The sequence below is a fragment of the Pelmatolapia mariae genome, linkage group LG4 (genome assembly GCF_036321145.2).
Source record: "Pelmatolapia mariae isolate MD_Pm_ZW linkage group LG4, Pm_UMD_F_2, whole genome shotgun sequence".
Taxonomy (NCBI): domain Eukaryota; kingdom Metazoa; phylum Chordata; class Actinopteri; order Cichliformes; family Cichlidae; genus Pelmatolapia; species Pelmatolapia mariae.
Window position 1 is genome coordinate 24,868,682 of NC_086230.1, and position 21,000 is coordinate 24,889,681.

At 37.8% G+C, this 21,000-nt stretch overlaps 2 protein-coding genes across 2 annotated transcripts; one reads left to right on the forward strand and one right to left on the reverse strand.

The window, feature by feature from the left end:
• The first annotated feature begins 689 nt into the window (after positions 1-689).
• On the forward strand, positions 690-2,084 carry LOC134625500 (eukaryotic translation initiation factor 3 subunit G-like). The gene is made up of 4 exons (XM_063470725.1): positions 690-743; positions 1,336-1,472; positions 1,789-1,895; positions 1,981-2,084. The coding sequence occupies exons 1-4, from the start codon at positions 725-727 to the stop codon at positions 1,994-1,996; spliced, it is 279 nt and encodes a 92-aa protein (XP_063326795.1). The 5' UTR covers positions 690-724; the 3' UTR covers positions 1,997-2,084.
• A 736-nt stretch (positions 2,085-2,820) lies between these two features.
• On the reverse strand, positions 2,821-8,488 carry LOC134625501 (hemicentin-2-like). Its single transcript, XM_063470727.1, has 9 exons — positions 8,409-8,488; positions 5,636-5,911; positions 5,223-5,540; positions 4,855-5,118; positions 4,389-4,652; positions 3,925-4,188; positions 3,461-3,724; positions 2,997-3,260; positions 2,821-2,915 (listed from the first exon to the last, which is right to left on the reverse strand). The coding sequence occupies exons 1-9, from the start codon at positions 8,437-8,439 to the stop codon at positions 2,821-2,823; spliced, it is 2,040 nt and encodes a 679-aa protein (XP_063326797.1). The 5' UTR covers positions 8,440-8,488.
• Between the last annotated feature and the right edge of the window lie 12,512 nt (positions 8,489-21,000).

A 21,000-nucleotide genomic window follows, 5' to 3' on the forward strand; every position in this document is an offset into this window, starting at 1 on the left:
TGATGGCACAGTTTTTCCTGTAGCATTGCAATTTAAGGTCATTTTTTCACCAGCCGGAAGTTCAAGGGTCTCATTTGAAGTATTGGTGAAGGTTGGTGGGTCTGAGGACATGTGAAATCAAAATCCACACAAAGAAAAAATATGAAAATACAGTACAAAAAGTTGTAATTGTTAAATTAAAATCATATTAAAAACTCACAGATTACAGTCACATTATGTGCCTCTGAACACACTGGAGGAGGACCTTGTTCCTCTGGCCAAAGGTTTGGCTTTGGCTCAGTCAGATGAGGACAGACGACTTACTGACGGGAGACGGACTGGACTCATCAAATGTCTCAAATTTTATAATAGTATTTCATTTGAGCCAAAGCACAGAGAGATTTCCTGCTGGTGCAACATTCACAATGTCACACTTTATGGCAAACTGCTGGCCTTCTTCCACTGCACTTAAATTCTGACTCAGCAACACACTGTCTGGCATTTCTGAAAAAGAAAATTATGTAAAAAAAAAAAAAAAGAATAAAATGACTCAATATTACTCAGTGACTAGATAATAAAAATGACCTTAGAAATGTTAGACTAAGTTAAGGCTACTTACTATAAACAATGACTGGTAAAACTTTTACACACTGATCACCATCATGGAGATTTACATAACACACTGGCTCTATCTCCCACTCTGGCACAGAGTCAGAGGGATGGAGGCACCAGAAGAGGGGAGTCCATGCAGCCTAACCGCAGAGGTCGGTGCACATTGTTGTCTGCTTATACTATACACACCCGTTATTCTTTGAGAAATTGCTATAGGCATTATAAAACATGGATGTAACTTCCAGGTCAGAAAAGTGAAGCCAGTGCAGCAATGCAGCCATCTGGTGGCTTTCTATTGTGTTGCCACCAGATGGTGATAGAAATGCAGGGTTTCAAAAAGACTTCCAGTCCTGTAGAAGTTTAGAGGGAAAGTGCTTTCTTAGTTTATGGGCTCTCACTTATTTTGAGTCATACTGAATAAATTATTTTATTTTATTTTTTACTTTTTTGCAAGTCTTAGTAATGCTATGTTTCAAAAAGGAAGATGAAATTGCATGCTCAATGGCTAATGAGTTGTCAGTCAAAAGACATTACACTGAGCTTGCAGTGTTACAGTCACACACAGCCTCCCAAATTGCGTCCAGTTTTTGCAACTGAGATGGCAACAGTGGAAATGCTAAACTTCAGGGCTTCAAAACAGGTCTTTAGAAACCAGTGGATGATGTAATGGTAGTGGTAGTATCTTTGATAATTCCTGCACAGCCTCAAGTATTGTTCAACAGAAACACTGTTTGTTTTTGACAGCTGATGACAATGCTACCATTCGTGTCACCAACCTGTCTGAGGACACCCGTGAAACAGACCTGCAGGAGCTCTTCAGACCATTTGGCTCAATCTCAAGGATCTATTTGGCCAAGGACAAGAACACGGGACAGTCGAAGGTCAGTTATAAAGCGAGCATTTGATTTAATAAAGTGTCAGCAACAATTTCTTAACAAACCTCTTTCCAAGACCGTGTAGCTGGTAAATTGACTGCAGTGTTTAGTTTTCTGTTATTAAGAAAATACACAAACATGTTGTCCATCAAGTGTTCCAGTGAAAGTGAAAATTGAGTGGTTGGCTTTATTATTGTTGTTTTTGTATTATTTTTTTAAGTATCAGCTGCTGAGTTTGGGTGTGTTTTCTTCTCCTTTTTTAAACTGTTGACATTGAACTGAAACTGAGCATGGTTCAGTATTCTCATCCTGTTTCCAACAGGGATTTGCCTTTATCAGTTTCCACCGTCGGGAAGATGCAGCAAGAGCCATCGCGGGAGTGTCAGGATTTGGATATGATCATCTTATTCTCAATGTTGAATGGGCCAAGTAAGTTCAGTCTGTCAGTTTTGTCAGTGTACTTGTCATAATGTTGTGTAATCTTGTTGCTGACTAAATTTCACTCTCTTTGCAGACCGTCAAACAACTGAGGAATTCAGTGTAAATCCCAGGAAGATTCCATATTTTATTGTCATAGTAAAATATGGCTGTTACCGTAATAAAGAGAGTAACTGTAAATGTCTTTGTCATTATTTCTTTCCTTTAATGCATTTTCTGTCTAAGCTTTTATCCTGATTTAAACCTTCACGTCTTCGACATTTGACAAACACTACATACATTGATTTTCTTGATTTGGAGACGTAAATAGAAAAGAGGAAAGAAGTTCATCACAAAATCATAACTGGCAAAAGTGTTAGCTGGCTTTACAAGACCTAAACGACTAGACAGAGATAATCACCATCATGACACTTATTATCAACTTTATTTTTGATTTAATGTGTGCACACTTGTAAAACTGGATTTCAGATCCAAAATAAATTGAGAAAAGACAACATGTGGCAAGTGAGCAATGCTGCAAAAAGTTACTAATCTTGTTTTCAGGAGATCATACCTGAAAACTAGTGTGCATTAGTGAGGACATACTAATACTGATAATGCACAGTACTAATACTACACCGTGAATCTTTGTGATCTCGACAAATGAAGCCTGTATTTGAAAAGACCAACATTTTTATTGACTAATTATAATGGTGTCAAAAAAGCAAAACATTAAAACATTGAAAGAAAAAAATACAGACATCACAACTGATAAGTACAATCATGTTTCTATAAAAACTAAATCAAAAAGTGTACAAATTGCTAAAATGAAACATGCTATTTGAACGTTACTAGTCCTCATGTTTTTAATAAATTTAAGAATGTAGCTGAGAAACTTTGAGGATTTAATTTTTTGACTTTAAAAATACATTCTCTCTCAGCTTTTAGATTTGTAATAAATCAATGCCCCAAAAAAGATAACAGCAAGTACAGCGAATACAGCGATCCCAGCAATGACCCCGGAACCAATACCTAAAAAAGAATTTAAAAAGTTCATAGATGTTAAAGTATGACAAGATGGGAAATGTAGTGAATTAACTGATGAGAACTTACCTGGAGGTTTGTTGACTGTGAAGTATTTAGTCACAGTGCCCTGGCTGTTTGAGGCGGTGCAGGTATAGATTCCTGGAAACTCAAATGGTCGAGTTAAAACTGGATAATTCTCATTTTGATTCTTGTACGTCTCTTGTGCTGCTTGTAGGAATTGCCAGTGGTATGATGGCAAAGGGTTTCCTGTAGCATTGCAATTTAAAGTCATACTTTCACCAGCTGAAAGTTCAAGAGTCTCACTTGAAGGATCGATGAAGGCTGGTGGGTCTGAGGACATATTTGAAATCAAAATACAGAGAGAAAAAAGTTTGAAGCAATGAAAATACAGTAAATCTTGTGACAGTTAAATTCATCTTTTAAAAAACTTAAGCACAGTCACTTTGTGTGAGTTTGAAATGCAGCACACAAAATTTAAAACAAAATATAAAAAGTTAAAAAATGTAACAAGTTAACTGATAAGGGCTTACATGGAGATTCGCTGACTGTGAAGTGTTTGGTTACAGTGCCCTGGGTGTTTGAGGCGGTGCAGGTATAGATGCCTGGAAACTCAAATGGTCGAGTTAAAACTGGATAATTCTCATCTTGATTCTTGTACGTCTCTCGTGCTGCTTGTAGGAATTGCCAGTGGTATGATGGCAAAGGGTTTCCTGTAGCGTTGCAATTTAAAGTCATACTTTTACCAGCTGGAAAGTCCAGAGTCTCATCTGAAGGATCGATGAAGGCTGGTGGGTCTGAGGACATATTTGAAATCAAAATACAGAGAGAAAAAAGTTTGAAGCAATGAAAATACAGTAAATCTTGTGACAGTTAAATTCATCTTTTAAAAAACTTAAGCACAGTCACTTTGTGTGAGTTTGAAACGCAGCACACAAAATTTAAAACAAAGTATAAAAAGATAAAAAATGTAACAAGTTAACTGATAAGGGCTTACATGGAGATTCGCGGACTGTGAAGTGTTTAGTTGCAATGCCCTGTGTGTTTGAGGCGGTGCAGATATAGATTCCTGGAAACTCAAATGGTCGAGTTAAAACTGGATAATTCTCATTTTGATTCTTGTACGTCTCTTGTGCTGCTTGTAGGAATCGCCAGTGGTATGATGGCAAAGGGTTTCCTGTAGCGTTGCAATTTAAAGTCATACTTTCACCAGCTGAAAGTTCAAGAGTCTCATTTAAAGGATCGATGAAGGCTGGTGGGTCTGAGGACATATTTGAAATCAAAATACAGAGAGAAAAAAGTTTGAAGCAATGAAAATACAGTAAATCTTGTGACAGTTAAATTCATCTTTTAAAAAACTTAAGCACAGTCACTTTGTGTGTGTTTGAAATGCAGCACACAAAATTTAAAACAAAATATAAAAAGTTAAAAAATGTAACAAGTTAACTGATAAGGGCTTACATGGAGATTCGCTGACTGTGAAGTATTTGGTTACAGTGCCCTGTGTGTTTGAGGCGGTGCAGGTATAGATTCCTGGAAACTTAAATGGTCGAGTTAAAACTGGATAATTCTCATCTTGATTCTTGTACGTCTCTTGTGCTGCTTGTAGGAATCGCCAGTGGTATGATGGCAAAGGGTTTCCTGTAGCATTGCAATTTAAGGTCATTTTTTCACCAACTGAAAGTTCAAGAGTCTCATTTAAAGGATCGATGAAGGCTGGTGGGTCTGAGGACATATGTGAAATCAAAATAGAGAGAGAAAAAAGTTTGAAGCAATGAAAATACAATAAATCCTTTGACAGTTAAATTCATCTTCTAAAAAACTTAAGCACAGTCACTTTGTGTGAGTTTGAAATGCAGCACACAAAATTTAAAACAAAGTATAAAAAGATAAAAAAAATGTAACAAGTTAACTGATAAGGGCTTACATGGAGATTCGCTGACTGTGAAGTGTTTAGTTGCAATGCCCTGTGTGTTTGAGGCGGTGCAGGTATAGATTCCTGGAAACTCAAATGGTCGAGTTAAAACTGGATAATTCTCATCTTGATTATTGTACGTCTCTCGTGCTGCTTGTAGGAATCGCCAGTGGTATGATGGCAAAGGGTTTCCTGTAGCATTGCAATTTAAAGTCATACTTTTACCAGCTGGAAAGTCCAGAGTCTCATCTGAAGCGCTGATAAAGGTTGGTGGGTCTGAGGAAATGTGAAATCAAATTGCACACAAATACACTTCTAAAAGATGAAAATACAATAAGAAATATTGTGTTGATCACATTAAGATCATGTTAAAAACTCACAGAGTACAGTCAGAGTATGCGCCTCTGAACGCACTGCAGGAGGATCTTGTTCCTCTGGCCACAAGTTCAGCTTTGCTTCACACCAGATCTCAGCTCCATCATCATCTCTATGAGCAGTCAGAGTGAGGACAGATGACTTACTGACTGGAGATGGACTGGACTCATCAAATGTCTCAGAATTTAAGATCTTATTTCCTTTGTGCCAAAGCACAGAGAGATTTCTTGCTGGTGCAACATTAACAATGTCACACTGTATGACAAACTGTTGGCCTTCTTCCACTGTACGTAAATTCTTCAAAGACACACTGTCTGGCATTTCTGTAACAAAAAGGGATACAATTAATCGATGTTATTTTCATGTTATTCAGTGAATACTAAAAATTGCATGCTCAGATAAAGTTAAGGCTACTTACTATAAACAGTGACCAGTAACGCTTTTGTACACTGATCACCATCACGGGAATTCATATAACACATTGGTCCTATCTCCCAGTCTGGCACAGAGTCAATTTTAAAGGGAAGAGAAGTGGCACCCTGGGTAAGGTCCACTCCTCCATATGGAGACTCCCAGCCCATTCCTTCAATCTGGTCAGATGATGAGGTGCAATTTGCTGATAAGGAGTCTCCGAATCTCACCACAACTCTAGGAGGGCTAAGTTCTAATGGACAGGCAGCGTTCACAGGCTTTCCTAAAATGATACAGGAAAGCTTAACGTAGGCATATAGTCAAACAGAATCTTAAAAAAACAAACTATCAAATATGCATAAGCTGGTAATGCTTTACTGCGAACCGTGGCTAACAGACCTGGAGCAGCAAAATTTACTGTTGCAAAAGCCTTGAGGAGGATACTAAATGTCCAATGTGATGAAAAAACCCACATTAAATGATATAAATAACATTATCAAGGATCGGTATAGGAGACTCTTCAATATTTGTTTGGGTTTGAGATCTCCTACTTGCAAACTAAATTGGGTGAGGTTAATCTAATTCAGTTTCAATTCATTTTTATTTAAATCAAAACAACAGTCACCTTTCTGATCTCCCCCTTATTTACATGAGGCTTAAAAAAACTCTCATGACATTGCTAAAAATAAAATGTGGCCAGTCTCTATAGAATATCTTATACTAATATAACTACTTGTACTACTAGTATTTGACTAATAACTACTAGTCAAATACTAATATGACTAGTAGTTATACGTCTTGTTTCAGGTTGTTGTGGGTTCACACTAGATGATGTTTGGGCTTTGGGAAGGCCACTCTAAAAGCTTAATGAGACATTTTCAAACAACTCCCCATTCCAAGATCATCAATTCAAATAATTGTACACAAATACAAGTTATTCAGATGTGTCACCATACGAGTGAAACGTCTGAACACAACTGTCACCGTAACATCCTCCATTGAAAATTCTGTCAGAATATAATTCCCTTTAACTAACGTCTTGGTGCATGCTTAATCATCCAGGTAAGTAAATCCCCAAAGTTTGATTCTGTTCATCTGGACGTAGCATTTTTAGTGGGAGAAACGTTTCGTCACCCATCCAAATGACTTCTTCAGTCTCAGCTGACTGCAGGTTTCCCCAATCTTATAAACAGTACATTGCATAATGACTGAAACTAGCACCAGTGAAGGAACAATGGGCTGGGAGGTCAGTTCCTTGATCATCATCCCTTTAACTAAGTTAGAATTTAACAGACACTGTGTATTTCTGATAGCTTTGTTGGTACACCTGCTGTCACAAGAGTCAATTCCAGCTATACAGAGCTGTCTGAGTTGAGAAGAAGTCTTTGAGTGCACAGCGTCTTGTAGGGCTGGACTGGTGAACTGGCATACCGGGCATTTTCCCGTTTGGTCGACGCACTTTTGCGCCGATGGGTCAACTGTATTGCCGAATTAAATCTCTTAACCCAACCTGGTCCTCCCTTAGTTTTGCTTTGCGCTTGCGCACCGTGTAGTGTTTGGTGTGGAAACAGTGGTCAAGGGTGGAGCTGAAAAGCTGAGAGAGAGAAAAAAGAAACTAATAATAGACACAGGAAAATGTGTCAGATTAACCGACATATTAGCTGCACCGTGAACAGTAGTACCAGCAACACCGAGTAACTAGCAGGAGCGAGACAGAGAAAGGTGCAATTAAAGTGGTGAGGAAATAAGTGGATTCAAGTAAAATGACGACCACGAGTCACTCCAAATACCTAAAGTGTGACTTTTAATTGTCACTGCTGCTAATCAAATAACAACTGTGCCAACCTGATTAAAAAGAAAAACCTTTAATATTGATAATTTAAAAAATGGATATATAGATAATATATGTATGCATTATATTTTCTGTCCATCTATGTGTGTAGTGCCGCCCTCTCCATCGCAGTCCTAACGGAAACGTCCTAACGGAACACATACCAACCTCTGTATATTTTATATATCTTATTTTATTGTTTACTTTATTTCATTTGTAAAACATGTATATACACACTATATACACACTCAAACACACACACGTAGAAAAACATATTTAGTATACACATTCAGTAATGTATATACCTTTACATATTGTACATATATTTATTACTTTTTAGATTAGCCATTTTTATATTTTGCTTGTTTTACATTATTGTATTTTGCACAACTCTGTTGCTTGTGAAGCTCGCACACAAGAATTTCACTCACATGTACTGTACCAGTGTACCTGCACATGTGATGTGACAATAAAAGTGACTTGACTTGACTTGGAAATCAGACTGACACATGCATATAAATTCGGCCTTTGGAGACGACTGTGAGGTGGTCAGGATTCTCAGCCCACAACTCTTTTCTTTCTTAAGTCACTGTGAATTATCACCTTTAAGTGTTTAGGAAAAGGACATAGGAGGTAGACTACTTTTTGAAAACAGGGTACATATAATGCTCACAGCTGTTGACACGTATGTAAATTTAAAAGCTTGTTTGTGTCTCCCAAAGTGCGACTCGTCATGCATAAATACGAAAAATCATAATAAACGGAGCAATTCTAACGGGACCTTTGCACTTTGAGTGCTCAGACCCTGAAAACGGAGTTGATGTAAAACAAACAACGCGCTACATCCGAAGAATGGCTATTCTATCTGGGAAGGGAACCCGGGTTCCCTTCTGAAACTAATATGGTAACTTTAACAAAGTAAAGAGCGCAACAGAAAAAATACACTTACCTATCCACGCAATAAAGATAAAGAAAAACATAGTGCTTTCACCAAGTGTGCAAAACCCACAGAAGGAAACTAAAACTAAAGCAGACCTGAACAGCTTTTTCTAAATGTGTTATCTTTTCTCGTGCGCTTCTTCCTTTCGTTTTCTTTCGTCAGGCGCAGAAAGCCTCCGCCCGTGGAGGGAAATGCAGAGTTGTTTAGAAGAAGTGAACAATTGCCTCACTTTCTGGTTTGCACAAGCAAAATTCTAAGTATTCCACAGAAGGTTGTGGTTCATACGTTATAAGACAATAAAAATGTCTTACATTTGCTGTGATTTTGCGAAATAAATCCGCCCGAGCATCTAAAGACATGAGTGAAACCATACTTAGAATAAGAAAGTGTTTGAACTGCGAGTCAAGTTCATTGATTTATCTTTGTGTTCGGTGAATGCTAAAGAATAATAGATAACCCTGTGTCACAATAAACCCTCGTCACTTCACATAGCGTCAATATCTAACATGATATATTTAAAACGCAGCATCAAAACATGTGGTCAACCAAACAAATGAATGAACAAATAAACAGGATGCTACAGTCTGATGTGATAACATCTTTAACATGTCGAATCCTCTTTCGTAATCACTTCTGCAAAGATCCAGGTGATGAAACGGACAACGGGCTGTTGGACTTTTGCAAAGACAGTTCAGACGAGGGAAAACGGGGCTGCTTTGACAGCAGTATGTACCAGTGACGCGAAATGAGTCAGGATATATGACTGAAACAAAGTCTTGTGTGTGGAAGACCGGAAGAAGCTAAGATTAAATCTGATTAAGGGTTGCATTTACACTCACATTGTTAGTCGTAACCAAACTACCGTGCTGTAAATGTTTAAATAAAGCTGATGAAATAATGTTTTTTTCTTTCTTTTTTTTCAGTTTTGAAGCATGACTGGACTAACCACCCCCTGAGCATGCATTCATGCAGATTTCCCCTTACACTGGTACTCGTGAGGCAGGTTGTCCTTGGAGATGTGGAAAAATTCAGATCTTCCCCTAAATATTACAAATCGTAAAGAAATCATATAATCACGAGAAACAATTTAATTTTGGCACTCTCTAAAGAAAATAAGATCTCCGACAAATACCATAGTGACTAGTAGCTATATAAACAACAGTTCAGTTTGTTGGTTATTCACATCAGATAATGTGTAAACAGTTCATGTTAATTTCAAAAATTGCAATGTTCCTTCTTTTTTTTCAGTTCTGCATCAGTTGCTTATCTTGGGGCCACTGTTGTTCTTGGGGTTGAATTTGTTTCATTAAATTTTATATGTAAAAAAAACCAAAAAAAACAATTTTGTTTTCTTATGGAGACTCCCTGAGCTTTATATAAATCAAATGAATAGGGTTTGTTGTTCAAAAATAGAAAGGTTTTATGGTCAGAAGATTTTTTCATGTTAATCATTTGTACCTCATTCAAAGCTGCAGGATAAATGGAGCAGCTCCATGTGGGCCTTTGCACTTTCAGTGTTAGGCATCTATTTAAAAGGAGCTTATGTAAAATGAATGTGCTCTCTGGAAGAGGAGCTCCACGGCAACAATGTGGAGATACTATAGAGATAACTTTAAGTAAAAAGCTCAACAGAAAAAATACTTACCTATCACTGCAAAACAAAAGATGAAGAACTGCATCATGTTTTTACCGAGTTTCACAAGAAAATTAAATATAAAGTGGATTGACCTCAACAGATGGTTTGAAATTTGTGTCGCTGACCCCAAAGCTGTTTCCTTTGGCTCTGAGGCACAGAAAAAGCTGCCCCTATACAAAGAGCTGCAGCATCTTATACATGAAGTGAACATTGAAATGGGCGTTGACTCACTCTATTGTTTCCACAAGCAAACGTGCTAAGAAACTACATGCAGTGTGAACATTCAATAAAGATGTCTTCCTGTTAGTTTGACAAATAAAACCACAGAGGCTCCTAAAGACTAGAGAAAAGTCCGATGTGGTTTGTAGAGATATAATATTTCAACTGCAAACTCGCGTACAATGAGTTTGCCATGTTCTGCTTTTGTTTTCAAAAGACTGAAAGAAGATGTTTTTGAAAAGGTTACAGACTTTACTGAGTTTTCACACACAAAACAAAATGGAGTGATAAAAGTGAATTCAAAGAGGACTCAGGTGTCTAGCCAAGAAAGTTGAGTGCAAGAGGAAATCCATCAACGCTCAACCAAGAGGAGCGTCAGTACTCATCAGCATTTGTCCGGGAGGGGGACAAGCCAAGGACTAGCCCTTCAACCCCGGACCTAAGCCCGCTGAAGGTTGCCAGGGATTGGCAGATGCAAGTGGACTTGGTTCAGAGGTTATTTTTTCCCACAGAAATCGTAACAACTACTCTGCGACCAGAGCAGCGTAGAGAATTAGCTAACACTGCTGAGAGGACCAGTCACTGGCTGTGGCTAAAGAGTGATGTCAGCCCTCTTTGGCTGTGGCTAAAGAGGGCTGACATCACTTGAGCAGCTAAGGCAGTCAGCTAACCATGAGACACATGCCTAGGACTGATCAACCCGTGGTGGGCCTGCCTCAGGAGAGGGCATCAAAAGGGTAGAAAACCTAACACTAGAAACTTTGCTGCTTTACTGATACACCTGTCTCAGGGCCTCCTGGGGGCCATGCAGTTAACCTCATGGTAGTGAAACCTAAAGGAGGAATGGAAGAGAAAAGAGAAAAGGAAAAATTTTCCACTCTTCTCCCCTCTGCTTTTCTTCCCTTTTCTGGGAGGCAGTGGGGAGGTAGAGCGTACAGCCCAATCCGACAGGGAGGTGTGGGATGCCAGATCAGGCACCCCTCTTCTAGTTCACCTGATGAATCCAAGGTCAACTACTGACAATGTGTCCTAAATTTTAATATGATAATCTAGATCAGCTCTCTAATCCCTAAACTTAACCAAGGAAGGTAAAAAAAATAGCAGATTAGTTTGGGATAAAAGACTGAAACACTCTGTGAAGTTGGGCACACAAAAATGTGTCCAGCTGGTATCTGGATTTCTGGGCTGCCTTTCCTCATAACAGGCATCTCTCAAGACTTTCTCCATTTGAAACAATATACTATCAGGGATTGTAACAATTAGTCCTTTTACTGAATGAAAAAAAAAGGTATTTCTGTCAAGGTCACATTCAGTTTCATCCACATGTCTAGAGGGTTACCCAGAGAAATCATGAATTCAGTCCACAGTAGAGATCAGTTTATGAATGAGATTTCCAAAAAGGTTTCCAAAATCCATCACTGCTCCTCTCCTGGGTGGGTTCCCTGAAGCACCACGAAATCCAAAACCAAGTTTCCAGTTTACCTAAATCATGGGACTGATTCCAGAATAATCCACAGACTCTACTCTCCAACAAGACTTTCCACCACTATAGGCTTTGCTGGTGGACATGAAACATGATTCCTCACACATAGCCAGCTGACTCCCCATGAATCTTGACCAGGAGGACAAGGCAAACTGAGTAAGGCAAAGAATCAAGCAAGACCATGATCTCAAACACAACAAACGCAGCCAAAAGAGTCCTACCAACAACATAATGCAGTGATTTAGAAAGTGTGGGCTCGGCCCCCTGGTGGGCCATCAAGGCACTGCAGATAGGCCGACGTGATACAAATTCATTCTGATGAACAGTGACATATATTTATATACAAAAATGAATCAAAACTGGTAGTAGGAGTGGTTTAGTTTGTGATATTAGTCATTAATCTGACCTACATTTACTGCTCTTGCATTAATAATATTAATGTAACATTGCTTCTTTGTACACTGGCATAAAGTCAGTTTTAAGGGGAAGAGAAGACAAATTGTAGGTAAGGTCCACTCCTCCATATGAATACTCCCATCCCATTCCATCTGTCTGGCAGAAATTTATAGCCAGCAGCCTGTGAGATTTATGTTTTGTGCAAACATTTTTTAAGGAAATGCATCACTGTTGTATTTTGATTAGATTAAGGATTTTCTGGTTTTAGTGATGCAGCACTCTTGACTCTTGGAAATGGCTGGTATACAGCAACGACATGGCAGTGAATGACAAGACAAGTTAGTGTGTGTGAGCGTAATAGGAGCATCAGCTGGAGTTTAGGTGGTCACTCCATTCTGAGAGGGAGTAACCAACAGTCACACAACCACACACACACACAGGCCTGGTGAAATATCAGTAAAATAAAAAAAAGAACTCTGATATGGGACTCTGATATGTTTCACAACAAATGGGCATTCATGCAAGATTGTGAGTGTGAAGATTTCTAGATTAGGATTTCATGGGACCTAAAACTAAAATCTGTGTTTTCATGAGGGGGTTTTTAACTTTTTTCCATCCCATTTCCTTCATGACTAGGAGAGTGATCATGATTTGGAGGCTCTTAAAGGCTTTTCGAAGACAGTAGTGGGGCGCTTAGTTCACCCACTTCTTCATAAGCTCTTCAGCATTACTATTGGTTGATATTATTATGTCATTAAAGCCACAGAAGGTGTTTTATTTGTATAGAAGTATTTGACACCTTCCTGTAATATAAGATGTTAAAACCAATATACCACACATCCCTAGATTTAAGATAATCGTTTCTTCCCATGCTTAGTGTCTTTTAAACAGACTCTCAGTGGTCTCACAGTACATGAATTTATTTTAAGCAGGAAACTGTAACAGACTTGTTTTTTTAATATCAGATTAAATATCTTTAAATTCTCTCCTCAACCTTCCTTTTTTACATTCAGTGTTCTTAATGAGAAACACTTACAATAGTTTCTTTTTCAAGAACATTTTATTGATACGTTAGACAAATGCAATTAACTGATATGTCGTAGTACATTTGTGACAGTAATTATGGAGCATTCGAATGCCATGTTAATCCATATGGAAATTAAAACAAATGAAAACAATTTGTAGATACAAAAAACTAATTGAAAATGTTGTTGTTGTTTAGGACAGAAATCTGGATGAATGGAGCTATAAAGAAAGTTGATAGCTGAGCATGCAACCATTCAAATTTGTTTTTATACTGGTACTGATGAGGTAGGTTGTCCTTGGAGACAGTCGCCTTTCTTGCAAGAAAATGCCCCTCTCTGTGTCCTAAAAACTAGACAAGCAAGAAAGAGCAGAAGTACGAAGGCCACAAGTAGTCTGACTGTTGTTGCGATGATTGTTTGATGTCCTGTGAGAGATGGGAAATTTTGTCTCGGGGGGGGGTACAGAGAATCACAGCATACAAGACTATAAGAAATAATAAGACATAAGTATATAAAGATAACGAATATAATGAATTAACTGCAGAGAACTTACGTGGAGCTTCACTGACAGTAAAGTATTTAGTAACTGTGGCCTGGCTGTTTGAGGCGGTGCAGGTATAGACCCCTGGAAACTCAGATGATTGGGTCAAAATGGGATGATTCACATCTTGATTCTTGTACGTCTCTTGTGCTGCTTGCAAAAACTGCCAGACATATGATGGCAAGGGGTTTCCGCTAGCATTGCAATTTAAGGTCATTTTTTCACCAGCCGGAAGTTCAAGGGTCTCGTTTGAAGCATTGGTGAAGGTTGGTGGGTCTGAGGACATGTGAAATCAAAGTCCACATAAAGAAAAATATGAAAATACAGTACAAAAAGTTGTAATGGTTAAATTAAGATCATGTTAAAAACTCACAGAGTACAGTCACATTATGCGTCACTGAATGCACTGGAGGAGGATCTTGTTCCTCTGGCCACAAGTTCAGCTTTGGTTCACACCAGATCTCAGCTCCATCATCATCTCTATGAGCAGTCAGAGTGAGGACAGATGACTTACTGACGGGAGACGGACTGGACTCATCAAATGTCTCAGATTTTATAACAGTATTTCCTTTGAGCCAAAGCACAGAGAGATTTCTTGCTGGTGCAACATTCACAATGTCACACTGTATGTGATACTTTTGCCCTTCCTCCACTTTAGTTAAGCTATAATTCAGTGACACACGGTCTGGCATTTCTGTGACAAAAAGAAATAAAATGAATTCATATTATTCAGTGACCAAATAATAATATTGACCTACTTAGACATGTAAGGCTACTTACTATAAACAGTGACTGGCAACAGTTTTACACACTGATCACCATCACGGGAATTCACATAACACATTGGTCCTATCTCCCACACTGGCACAGAGTCAATTTTAAAGAGAAGAGAAGTGACACCCAGGGTAAAGTCCACTCCTCCATATGTAGACTCCCATCCCATTCCTTCAGTCTGGTTAGATGATGAGGTGCAGTTTGCTGATAAGGAGTCTCCAAACCTTACCACAACTCTAGTAGGGCAAAATTCCAATGGGAGTGCTCACAGGCTTTCCTAGTATGATACAGCAACATTTAAATTAGGCATATGGTCAAATAGTAACAATTAAAAATAAAAATAAATAAATAAATGTAGCACATCATTACAGCTCTGCTGGTATTCTGGATGCATGGATACATTAATTTGCATATCCTTTTAATATTTAGGCTTTGATTTTACTGTGAATTTTCTTTTCTAATCACTACATGGTAATGTTTTGCTGTGAAGCATAGCTAACAGACCTAGAGGAGCAAGATTTACAACTGCAGAAGCCTTAAGACTGAATAATGTCCAAATGTGTTACGACCCTCCCACTCTCAACAAAACACAGCCTTTTGTTTTTTGTCGGCGGGCGTGAGAGGATCATCAGCTAATGCAGCTCAACTGTTACTATTTATACTTTGTTAGGCAAGGCTGACTTACCTTTACAGGATTTTCATTTTCTTAACCAGAGTGAATTGGTGATACTGGGACGAGAGGTTAAAGTTGCAGTATAATTCTAAAACATTTAATTTCATCTTACAAATGCAAATGAAAACAGTTTTTCTTTCTATGCTCTACAGTCAGCATATTTTAGTTTGTGTGTCACAAAGCGGTCTACAGATTTTTACTACACTTATTTTTCTTGAGTTAAAGCACAAGAGTGTGCTAGTGAAATGCAAACTTGTTTATCCAAGTGAAAAAAAGTAATTAAAATTAAACAAAAATTGCAAAAAATGTAAAATCACAGATTTTGAAAGATATTTTAAATGGGCAGAAAGGATTACATTGATTTTAATATTCGTACAATAATGCAAACACCTAAAGATACTTGCAAAACAGGTCATTTCTTTATTTAATACCTAACCACTTTGTAAATCCTGGTGACTACAGTCTTTTTACCAATATGGCTAAATATACTGGGCATAAAAACACAAAAACATCGGAAATCCCTTTTGGTAAGTCAATCACTTTGCAGCCAGATCCTAAACTTCAGCAGGCAGCTGTCACGGCGGGGTGCTCCGATTAAATTTTGAAACTGGACCCAAAAGCAGGACACGGAGGCAACAAAACTGTGATGAACTAAAAGCGAGCCTTTTCTTGTGGCTGCTAGAAAACTGGTACAAACAATGAGGCAAAAGCTACAGATGACAAGAACTAAGCCTAAATCTAAACTGGGCGAGACTAAACTATGATTACTATGACTATAACAAAACTGTGACGACATTGATACTGATCTGAAGATGATGGAGAGCAGGAGCATGAGGGAAACTGTGAAGGGATACACCCAAAACTAGAACATGAACATGCCCTGAACACCATCATGAAGCACACTAACATGACATAGGGGATGACAACAGACGACCTGATGCAGACTGAACGGAAACACACTGACTAAATACATACAAGGGGTGCTCAAGGGAAGTGGCCACACATGGGGAAACGCTGACACAAATTAACATGATAACACCACAGGAGGAAGTGAAACTAAACACAACGAGCAATGAACACAAGATTCTTTCAAGATAGAACGGGAAACATGGAGACGTAGACATGACACGAACTTGACAACAAGAACCACACAGACATGAAATATGACAGGTAGACACACGAACCAGGGAGACTTAGTACAGGGGGAGAGGACGAAAAAAGGAAATAAGAAACAAAGGACCAAAACAGCAACCTAGAAATTAACTAAATGAGCTAAACTGAAACTAAAACACAAATGAATACAAAAAAGGTACATTAAACTCAAACACTGGGTCACACGACCCGGCATCATGACAGGCAACAAAGGCAGTGATGAGCAGACAGGCTTATAACATTGTAGCCTGTATTTGTACTTGTATGTGAACTGCAGCCTCAGTTTTATTTTGCTAGCTGTTAAGTATGGGACAGTGCATTTTAGGTCATTTTACTGAGTAACGGGAACGGAATGTAATGCTTTCTGTGTTAAGTAATTAATTAATGTACTGCATTACTTTTAAGAAAAATAATGAGTAATGTTTAGCAACCCCCCAAAAATTGTTATAGCATAACATCCTCAGTTTAACCAGTACATTTTTTTCCAATAGTTTAACAAGCCCCCTTTCAGATGAAATGATTAAATCATAGAAAATAAAAATAAAAAAGAGTGAATGTTACCACCTTGAAATGACTGTGAAACGTAGGAATGAACCAGACCTACCAACTAATTCCACAGCTGTGTGCAAAATACAAGTTTTTGAGCATGTTTAGGCTCCAAAAATACAATTTATTTCCATTAATAACAGTTAAATTCATAAATGGAGTAGTTAAAACCAGAGCTTTTCAATTTCAGTGTTTGTCCCCTTACGAAATGGGGATGAAATTAAATTTAAAAAAAATTTAAAAAATCATACCCAAAGATGAGTTTTATTTGATAACATTACAACAACAAATATATTATGGTAGTTTTAACAAAACACACTTACCGATCAATGCAATGAAACTGCTCAAAATTAAGAACCACATCATGTTTTCACCAAGCATGCATACAGGGAAATTAATTATAAAACTTTCCTCCGTTTTGTGGTGCAGAAAACGAGTCAGCTCATTCCCTGAATTACACATGCAAAAATATCTAAACGTTGTAAAGATGTGGATGATACATTAAATTGCACACATGAAATGATGTGAACTGCAATAAAATGTCTCACATTTCCTGTTTTCTGAGAGAAGACATGATAAACATCACAAACGGTTTTCTAAAATTAGAATTAGAAACAGTTTCAGTTGAAAGTCAGAGGCAAAGTTGTTCCTTCTTATTTCTGTCCAAGTTAAGTTAAAATAAATGAATAGTTGAGGATGAAATCTGATTATTTATCTGTTGTGTTCATGCACATGTTTACACTCACAGTGTTGCTGTTAAACACATTTCTGCTAGATTAAATTTGTTTGTTTGGACAGCAGTCTTGATTAGTGGAGCTTTAGCGATAGCTGACAAGATGGTGCATTTTACAGCTACAGCTTTGAAGCAAGCATGCACCCATTCAAATTTGTTTTATACTGGTACTGATGAGGAAGGTTGTCCTTGGAGATAGTCGCCTTTCTTGCAAGAAAATATGCCTCTATGTGTCCTAAAAACTAGACAAGCAAGAAAGAGCAGGAGTCCGAAGGCCACAAGTAGTCTGACTATTGCTGTGATGATTGTCTGATCTCCTGTGAGAGATGGGAAAGTTTATTACATAAAATCAATTGCAAATCCCAAAATAAAGATTTAAACAAACAAAGAAATTAAAATTCCAGCAGTGTTCACAAGAGAACTGCTGATTAGAGAGTTACAGCACACAAGATTATAAGAAATAAGAAAGCATAGCAATAAGAAATATAAATTAAAGAACTGCCAAGAACTTACGTGGAGCTTCGGTGATGATGAAGTATTTGGTCACAGTGCCCTGGCTGTTTGAGGCGGTGCAGGTATAGACCCCTGGAAACTCAGATGAGGGAGTCAAAATAGGATGATTCAAATCATGACTCCTGTACCACACTTGTGTGAAGTTTGGGAATTGCCAATGGTAGGATGGTATTGGATTTCCTCTAGCTGTACAATTTAAAGATATTTTGCTACCAACTGTCATTTCCAAATTCTCATTTGAAGCATTGGTGAATGTTGGTGGGTCTGAGGACATCCAATCAAAATTCAGACACAGAGAGAAATACTTATTTTTTTCAGTATGAAATCTTGTAATGGTTAAATTAAGATCATGTTAAATACTCACAGAGTACATTCAGATTATGAGCTTCTGAAAGTACTGGAGGAGGATCTTGTTCCTCTGGCCACAAGTTCAGCTTTGCTTCACACCAGATCTCAGCTCCATCATCATCTCTATGAGCAGTCAGAGTGAGGACAGATGACTTACTGACGGGAGATGGACTGGACTCATCAAATGTCTCAGATTTCATGATATAATTTCCTTTGTGCCAAAGCACAGAAAGATTTCTTGCTGGTGCAACATTAACAATGTCACACTGTATGGCAAACTGTTGGCCTTCTTTCACTGTTCTTAAATTCTTCAGAGACACACGGTCTGGCATTTCTGAAAAAGAAAATAATTAAAATAATAATAATAAAATGACTCAATGTTACTCGGTGACTAGATAATAAAAATGACCTTCTTAGAAATGTTAGACTAAGTTAAGGCTACTTACTATAAACAATGACTGGTAACAGTTTTACACACTGATCACCATCATGGAGATTTACGAAACACATTGCCTCCATCTCCCACTCTGACACAGAGTCAATTTTAAAGAGAAGAGAAGAAACACGCTGGGTAAGGTCCACTCCTCCATATGTAGACTCCCATCCCATTCCTTCAGTCTGGTCAGATGATGAGGTGCAGTTGGCTGATAAGGAGTCTCCAAATCTCACCACAACTCTAGGAGGGGTTATGTCTAATGGACATGAAGTGCTCACAAGCTTTCCTAAAACAATACAGGGAGTAAGGGACTTAAGGCGTGTGATGAGCTTCACTCTACCATCTGAGTTAGGTGAATGTTAATGTGAGTGCAAATGGTTGTCTGTCTCTGTGTCAGCCTTGCAACAGACTGGCAATCTGTCCAGGGTGTACCCTGGCTTTCGCCCTATGGCAGATGGGATAGGCAACCCTGATAATGACAAGCAGAAGAGAATAGATGCATGGACAATATTGCAACCTGGGTGGTTGTAATATACTGATATATACTATAATAACATACTATACTTTAGGGGACACCTCCCATTTAACATTCAAGAGTGGTTTGATTTTTGATCACACTGTTCATAACTCTGGATTTAAAATATAGATGGACATATTTTTTATTGTAAAAACCATGAATTTGTCTGTGTTCCTCTGTTACAACATTCATAGTTTTACTGATACTTAACATAATGGAAGATTTGAAAGTTAAGAGATAATGATGGAGCTACAGAGGCCATGAGGCACAAACTAAGTGTCTGAAGTGAGATGAAACGGTGAACTAGTTTTTTTGCATAAAGAATAGGTCATATTAAATACATGAAAACATTTTTAGAAAATCTGTAAATATCTGAAAAAAGGATACAGAAAAAATATAGATATGATAAAGACAAATACAGACTAAAAGTAAGTCCACTAAATTATAATATCATTTGGTCACTTTAGTCTCTAAAATAGTTTAGCTGCTTTAGAGTTGCTAAATGATGATCCATTTACTAAATTATTGTTATTATGGGAAAAAAAAGACAAAACAAACAATTTCTAGCATATTTTGGATTGAAGACATCTGGTTAAATGTCCAATGACCTGCAACTTAGTAAATAATAGGACAATATCTACAATATAACAGCTGCTAGGCTTTTTTTGTTTGTCTTTAGAGGCAGCAGATTTATGCTAGAAAGACTCCAAGTGATAAATGCTAAAGATTTTAGATAGCAGATTTAAATTAAACTGATAATCCGAAGAAGTAAAAAGCTTATGGACCAGTGCTAACGCGCTGATGTGGTTGAAGGTTTTCTCCTGAAGAGGAACTGGACGTTGTGATAAACTATAGAAATATAATATGGCAACTATAAAACAAAAACAAAAGCAAAAACAGCAAAAACAAACTAACAAAAGAAAACCAAACAAACCCACCGGTGAATGCAATTAAGCAGCTGAAGATGAAGGGCCACATCATGGCTTCAACAGACAGGGAAGGAGCCCTGATCCACTTACCCGACTTTTTTGTACCAGTTTTGGGAATTTTAGTGCAGACAATCTAGAAACAACTCATTGCAAATCTAAAATGTTTCAAATCACAGTCCTCAACTACTAATTTGTGATTGACGTAATGAATGGTTATTAGGTTAGAATGCGTGTTTCTCTTGTAAGTATATGGTTCCTTCTGTGTAGCTACAAGATTGGTTGCAAAGTCAACAAGCTTTTAGAGTTTCCTGTTTATCAGGACGAGTTAAAAAGCTGCAGTTTCACCGTTTTGTAGATGAGTACAGGGAGTACAGTTAACACCCAGCAGTGTTATTTGTAGGATTTATAGTCTTGTATTATGTGATCCCTGTGCTTATTTTTTTAATGTATTTGTAACCCCAAATAGATTTTGCAGTGCCAAAGATGGCGGTGAAAGTAGCTCAAGGAAAGAGGTTGTTGTACAGGTCAGACTTTAAAAACTGTTTATCTTACCTCGTTTGGTATCATTATTTTCAGGACAACCTTAAATATCTGAAATTTGAGTTATTTTTTCATTTTGGCATACTATATTAGCACAATTGGTCTAAATCCAGACAAAAAATTCAAAATCTAGGTAGAAA

Coding starts and splice junctions, on each gene's coding strand:
- LOC134625500 (XM_063470725.1), top strand. Junction 1,473..1,788: donor AGAACACGGGACAGTCGAAG/GTCAGTTATAAA, acceptor TGTTTCCAACAG/GGATTTGCCTTTATCAGTTT.
- LOC134625501 (XM_063470727.1), bottom strand. CDS start 8,439: ATGTTTTTCTTTATCTTTATTGCGTGGATAG. Junction 5,912..8,408: donor TATCTTTATTGCGTGGATAG/GTAAGTGTATTT, acceptor GTATCATTTTAG/GAAAGCCTGTGAACGCTGCC. Junction 5,119..5,222: donor GCATACTCTGACTGTACTCT/GTGAGTTTTTAA, acceptor ACATTTCCTCAG/ACCCACCAACCTTTATCAGC.